Raw genomic sequence first — 6814 nt, forward strand, 5'->3', positions numbered from 1 at the left:
CCCCACGCCTGTCCTGGAGCCACGATGCCCCGGGGCTGCTTGGGGGCATCTCTGCCGCCCCCATCCTCGCCGCCCCATGGGCACCCGGGGAGAACTTGGCCTTGCCACTGAGACAGGCAGCACCGGGGTCTGCAAGGCCTGGCAATGGGATCGAGGCCTCTGCCAGCATGAGCAGGCCCGGCCCGTGCCCCCCACCCCTGCCAGTGCTAATGAGCTAAGTAGGGGATTACAGGCTGCGCAATTACACATGCAGATGGGCAGCGGCCGGTGCCAGCCCTGACGACGGCTGGGCTGGGATCCGTCAGCCCCTTCCACGCACCACAACCCCCCGCGGGAGCCACCAGCCCCACTCCACGCGGCCAGACGCTCACCACGACCAGGACGCCGGCGGCAGGGGTGGCCAGGGCCGATGCCCCCTGCTCCCACCCGCCCGCGCCTGCAGCTACCCCGGGCAGCGCCGCTGGCACGGACAGGCAGTGCCTGCGTGGCACGAGGGCCCAGGCCGTGGCCCCGTGAGACACGCGAGCCCACGCAGGCTGCGCAGGACCCTGCGGCACACGAAAGCCGGGACCTTGGTGGCCGCGGCCCCCCTGTATCCCGGGGCGGGGGCGATGCCTGGGGCTGTGTTGGGGCGACGGTGTTGTGTGGCTCCGAGGTCGCGCATGGAGGGGCTGGACGGGGCCGATCCTGCCTCAGGCGGGGGTGGACTCTGCAGCTCCCTGCCCGCCCCGTGGCTCGGGGACCTTGCAAGATGGACAATGCAGCGCTGGGCACGGCCTGGCCCCTTCTCCCCGCCCTGCGGCCGGCTCCTCGGGCGCGAGCAAGCGCTGGACCCGGGGGCAAGGGGTGCCAGGCCTGGGCGGGACGGCAGAGATTGCACACAGAGCGGAGCGGTGGGCAGCCGTGGCGCTTGGGGCAGGGGTCGGGGCAAGAAGGGACCTACCTCTCCGGGGCAGCCGGGCAGGGAGCGGGCCTCAAGCGCTGGAGCTGCGTGGCGCAAGGTCCCGGAGCCGGAGGACGATGCCCCGGGGCGGGGGAGCCCAGGGCTGGGCGCTGGCTGCAGCGCACGTCTGCCCAGGGCCCGCGCGGGGCAGGAAGCCGGGGGCGGAGAAGAAAGGAGCCACTGAGCTCGGCCCCGGCAGCCCGACCGACCGACCGAGGGCCGCCGCCAGCCCTGCGCCCCCCCGGCCCCCCACGCTGCTGCTGCTGCCCACGTGCCTGCCCCAGGGCTGCAGGTCGGGGGGGGCAGTCAGAAGTGGGGGGCACTGGGAGGGCAGGGGCTGTGGGTCAGAAGTGGGGGGCACTGGGAGGGCAGGGGGGGCAGTTGGGAGTGGGGGGCACTGCAGGGCTGGGGGGCAGGGGCTGTGGGTCGGGAGTGGGGGGCACTGGGGGGGCTGGGGCTGTGGGTCGAAAGGAGGCACTGGGTGGGTACTGGGGGGCAGTTGGGAGTGGGGGGCGCTGGGGGGCAGGGGCTGTGGGTCGGGAGCAGGGGGCAGGGGCAGCAGTCGGGAGTGGGGGGCACTGGGGGGGCTGTGGATTGGGAGGGGGGTGCTGGGGGCAGTCAGGAGTGGGGGGGCACTGGGGGGGCTGGTGCTGCGGGTCAGGGGTGGGGGCACGGCGGGGCTGGGGCAGGGGGGCGGGTCCCAGCTCGCGGGCCCTGGGGAAACTGAGGCAGGGGCGAGGGTGGCGGAGGTGCGAGCCCGCCCCGCCCCGCCCCGGCCCAAAGCCCGTGTTGGCGGTGACTCGGGGCGGGGTTCCCACAGGCGCGGCCGGTCGCAGGTGTCCCCCGCCCGCCCGGCTCCGAGCCGCCTCGGCCGACTCTTGTGACACTCTTGACGCCGCTGGCACCGGGCACCGCCCAACCGCCTGCACGGGGGGGCGGGGGAGGGGGCAGGGCGCTGCCGCCGCCCTTTTAAAGCCCCCCCGCCGTGCGGACTACAGCTCCCGGCGTGCCTCGCGGCCACGTGACTGCAGCTGTCACGTGGCGCGGCCGGGGCCGGGGCGTGGCTGAGCGCGGAGCCGCGCCGGAGCCGGCGGCGATGCAGCCCGCGGCCCCGCGCCTGGCCCGCTGCCGGTGGCCGTGGCCGTGGCTGTGTGTGTGCCTGTGTGTGTGGCCGTGGGCGCCGCGGGCCGTGGCGGCGCCGCCGAGCCTGGTGCTGGTGCTGGCGGACGACCTGGGCTACGGGGACCTGAGCGGCTGCGGCCACCCCAGCTCGGACACGCCGCACCTGGACGGGCTGGCGGCCGCCGGGCTCCGCTTCACCGACTTCTACGCCAGCAGCCCCGTGTGCAGCCCGTCGCGGTGAGCCCCGGCGGGCATCGCCCCCGCCCGCGCCCGCACCGTGCCTCGGGTGCCCCCGGCATGCACGGGCTCCCCTCTGTACCGCGCTCCTCTCGCCCAGGGCCGCGCTGCTGACCGGCCGGTACCAGACCCGCTCCGGCGTCTACCCCGGCGTCTTCTACCCCGGCTCGCGGGGCGGGCTGCCGCTGGCCGAGGTCACGCTCGCTGAGCTGCTGAAGGCGCAGGGCTACGCCACGGCCATGGTGGGCAAGTGGCACCTGGGCCTGGGGGCCAACGGCTCCTTCCTGCCCGTGCACCAGGGCTTCGACCACTTCCTGGGGGTGCCCTACTCCCACGACCAGGTGAGTCTGCGGGGCGAGGGGCCGTGCGGGCGCGGGCGAGGGGCGCGGGGCTTTCCCTCCTCTTGTCCCCGCAGGGCCCCTGCCAGAACCTCACCTGCTTCCCGCCCGACACCGCGTGCTTCGGGACCTGCGACCAGGGCGTGGTGCCCGTCCCGCTGCTCCTCAACCGCAGCATCGTGCAGCAGCCCGTCGCCTTCCCCAGGCTGGTGCCGCACTACACCAAGTTCGCCCAGGACTTCATCGCCGACTGCGCCCGCCACGGCCGCCCCTTCCTGCTCTACTACGCCTCCCACGTGAGCGCCGGGGCCGGGGCCGGGGGGTGCTGGGCGCGGCGGGCCTGGGCCTGACCCGCTCCAGGGTGGCTCTGACACTTCTCTTCGCCCCAGCACACCCACTACCCCCAGTTCGCGAGCCAGGGCTACGCAGGCCGGTCGCGGCGGGGGCCCTTCGGAGACGCCCTCCTGGAGCTGGATGGGGCGGTGGGGAGCCTGCTGCAGGCGCTGCGGGACCACGGGCTGGACGGCCACACGCTCGTCTTCTTCACCTCTGACAACGGGTCAGCTCGGCCCCCCGTGCCCGACACCGAGCCCTCGTGCGGGGCCGGGGCCGAGTGCTGAGCCTCGTCCTCGGGGGGCCGGGTGCGCAGCCCCACGCCGCGCTTGGCTGGTGGGTGGGCTGTGGGCATCGTGCAGATGCTGGTGCTGGGATCGCTGCTGGCCGAGTGCGCCTCTGCAGCGATGCTCTCGGGGCCGTTTCGGGATGCTGGTGGGCAGAGGGTGCTGGCCCGTCCCACACCCGCCTGCTGGGACGCCCCGGGGCCAGGACTGACGGGCCGTCCCCCTGCCCGCAGCCCCGAGACGATGCGCATGGCACGCGGGGGCAGCTCCGGCCTCCTGAAGTGCGGGAAGGGCACGACGTACGAGGGCGGCATGCGCGAGCCCGCCGTGGCCTATTGGCCGGGCCGCATCGCGCCGGGTGAGTCCTGCGGCCCGGGTGCCTGTTGTGGGCACGCGCTGGCCTGGGAGGCCCCGCTCCCGCAGTGGGGCACCTGGGCTGAGTTTGCTGACGGGTGACTTGGGGCCGAGCCCCCGTTGAGAGGAAGGCAAAACCCCCCAGTGCGCACCAGTCTGGCGGGGGGGAATCCCTTCCTGCCCCAGTGCAGCGCGGGGTTGAGCCTGGGCAGAGGGCTGTTCGATTGCCCCGGGCCCGTGGGGAGAGGGAAGGGGGTCGGGGTCGGGGGGCTGGACCCGGGTGTGAGGAGGAGGGTGTGTAAGAGTTCCTGAGCCCGTCTCCTTGCTCCCAGGCGTGACGCACGAGCTGGCCAGCACCCTGGACATCCTGCCCACCATGGCTGCCCTGGCCGGGGCGCCGCTCCCCGACGTCGAGCTGGACGGCTACGACCTGACCCCGGTGCTCTTCGGACAAGGGCCGGTGAGTCCTGGGGCCGGGGCCTGCCCGCGCGGCCTGTAGGCCCCCGTGACACCGGTTCTGATCTCCCCGCAGAGCCCCCGGCAGACGATGTTTTACTACCCGCCGGCCCCCAGCAAGGCGCTGGGCGTCTTCGCCGTCAGGCAGGGGAAGTACAAGGCCCATTTCTTCACCCAAGGTAATGACCCTAATCCCTGGCCCCGGCCCCGGCTCCGGTCCCAGCCTGGGGGGAGCTGAGCACTGTTTGGGTCCCTCCCAGGCGCCTTCCACAGCGACACGACCCCTGACGCGGCCTGCCATGGCCTGACGCCGCTGACACCCCACGAGCCCCCGCTGCTCTTCGACCTGGAGTCAGACCCGGCGGAGAACTACGACCTGCTGCAGAGCAGCACGGCCCCGAGCCCCGTGGTGCTGCGGGCGCTGAAGGAGATCCAGATGCAGAAGATGCAGTTCGACCAGCGCATGGTGTTCGGGGACAGCCAGATGAAGAAGGGCTCCGATCCCGCTCTGGAGCCCTGCTGCGTCCCCGCCTGCACCCCCAAGCCCTCCTGCTGCCGCTGCCCCTAGCCTGGCCCTCACCACGGCCCCGCCGTCATCCCTGCCTCAACCCGCAGCTGCCAGTGTGGCCTGACTAACCCCCCAGGGCTTTGCGGCCCCTCGGGGCTGCTCGTGCTCCCGGCCGCGCTGGCGGTGCTGGCTGGTCGCCGAGCCGTGAGGCACGGGGCCCCCCGCGCTGGAGGGCCCACAGTGCTCATGTTTATTACTAACGCTGGACGTCCGTCCGCCCTTGGTAGGGAGGTCTCTGTCTGCCTCTGTCTGTCTGCTGAGCGCCCTGCCCAAAGAGCCCAGGGCCTGCCCCGAGCCCAGCCCCAGACCCCGCTGGCAGAGATGGCGAGGCCAGGAGCGAGTGGGAGCAGCTCTGTGCACATCCACGCATGAAGCCAAGGTCCCAGCCCACAGGCGGTGAGGCCTGGGGCCGGGTGGCCACGTGCCCCATGTCCCCGGATAGCCACATGCGGTTGGAGCAGGCTCCCGGGTGAGGGGAGGAGGTCTGGGCCAGACCCCGTGGTGCTGGGCTGAGTGCTGTGGGTCCGGGTGGCTGGGCACCGTGCAGGGGGCTCGGGGCAGGCATGGAGCCCCCTTGCAGCCCCTGGCTATGGGCACAGGAAGGATGCAGCGAAACGTAGAAAGCCCAGCCGTGTGCTGCGGCCTGGGGGGAAAGGCCGGAGCTCCCTGGACGGTGGCTGGAGGAGAGGCGGTGGGGGGGGGATAGCGGGGCTGGAGGCAGTGCAGGGCAGGGCAGCAGAGGAGGGGGAGAGATGTGTCTGGCTGCAGGGGACAGGACAGCAGAGGAGGTGAGGAAGGACGTGGAGCTGAGGCCCTAGCTTCCTTGGAGCTCGGAGCTGCTGCGTGCCCAGCCCTGGTGCCCCAGGCAGGGCTCAGTGGAAAGAGCCGCAGGGCTGGGGGAATGGAGACGGGGCCACCTATTCAGGGGTCTTCTGGCCTCGACCTCCCTGTTGGGCCTCAGCTAGAGACCGCCTCTCCCCAGCTCACGGGGTCTGATGCTGGCGCCGCAGGGCCGGGCACTTGGGTGCCAAGAGATGGTGAGAGACCCATTGAGCTCTCCCTTCCTGCCAAGGTTCGGGGCATCGCCGTGTCCCTTTTTCTGCAAAACAAGCTGGAAGTGCAGCTTCCAGCCCCCTCCCAGGACTCCAGGAGCTGGGGCTTCACCTGCTGCAGGCACGGGAGTGGAGGAGAGCTGGTCCTGAGCCCTGCAAGCAGGAGAGGGGGCACAAAGGGAGACCCCCCTCGTCTTCCAGGGAGCTGTTGGGACAAAGCCAGAGCTGGTTCAGGGCTCCCCAGTGCCTGCACTAACCACTAGGCCACAGCACCACCCTCCCGTGGCTCATTGCCTTCGTGCTCCTGGCCCCCGCATCTTGGAAAGACGGGAAGAGACCGTGGCCGTGCCCAGCGGGGAGGTGGCAGGGGGCCGTCCCCACAGGAAAGCAGGCTCCGTGGAGGGCTGGGATCTTTCCTCGGGTGGAGGGCCAGGGCCACCCCATGCAACAGCCACGGCTGGAGATTGCAAGTGGCTGCAGCTCCGCTGGCGCCAGGGCTGGAGCTGCGTGCAGACCAGCCAGAAATACAGTCACGGGGAGGGTCAGGCCCAGACAAACCCTGTGTCTAGTAAAACTACAGTCACCCGACACAGCTCCAGGCATCGCCCCTGCCCCTGTCCCTGGGATACAGGGGGGTCGTGGCTGCCACATCCTGCTGGGGGGGCATGGGTGCTGCAGAGAGCCCAGGCCAGGCCGTGCCCCCGCTGCAGAGGAAGGCAAACCCCCCCAGTTCAACCAGTCTGAGCTGGGGGGAATCCCTTCCTGCCCTAGTGTGGCGTGGGGCTGAGCCTGAGCGCGGGGGCAAGACCCTGCGGGGTTGGTGCCAGCAGGAGCCTCCATCCATGGCTGCCTGACCCCAGGGCATGAGCCCTTCCTACGGAGTAGGGACCAGGGCTGACGGGGCTTTGCTATGGCCGAGCGGCAGAGCGAGGGCCCGTGGCTGAAGCTCGACAAACATGGCGGGACTTGTCACGGGGCACAGACAACGCCCTCCCCGGGGCGGCGGCACCGCCCAGCGTAGGAGGTTTGGTGGCACCAGGCCATAGGTAAGCCAAGGCACCGCAAGAGCAGCCGGCTTTGCTGAGCCCCGGATGGCCTGATACAGCCTCAGCGTGCCAAAACGG

The 6814-nt window shown here is 71.9% G+C and overlaps 1 protein-coding gene across 2 annotated transcripts; it reads left to right on the plus strand.

Moving 5' to 3' along the window:
- The first annotated feature begins 1971 nt into the window (after window positions 1-1971).
- Window positions 1972-4868, plus strand: ARSA (arylsulfatase A). 2 transcript variants are annotated; one of them, XM_059725579.1, is made up of 8 exons: window positions 1972-2302; window positions 2403-2643; window positions 2781-2936; window positions 3030-3199; window positions 3494-3618; window positions 3947-4074; window positions 4147-4249; window positions 4331-4868. In XM_059725579.1, exons 1-8 carry the CDS (start codon window positions 2040-2042, stop codon window positions 4636-4638), a joined length of 1494 nt encoding a protein of 497 aa, XP_059581562.1. In that variant the 5' UTR covers window positions 1972-2039; the 3' UTR covers window positions 4639-4868. The 2 variants fall into 2 exon arrangements, with proteins under 2 accessions (XP_059581562.1, XP_019337242.2); XM_019481697.2 differs by having other exon boundaries at window positions 1974-2302; window positions 2718-2936.
- The last annotated feature ends 1946 nt before the right edge of the window (window positions 4869-6814 follow it).

This window comes from Alligator mississippiensis, chromosome 4, assembly GCF_030867095.1.
Source record: "Alligator mississippiensis isolate rAllMis1 chromosome 4, rAllMis1, whole genome shotgun sequence".
Classification (NCBI taxonomy): Eukaryota; Metazoa; Chordata; order Crocodylia; family Alligatoridae; genus Alligator; species Alligator mississippiensis.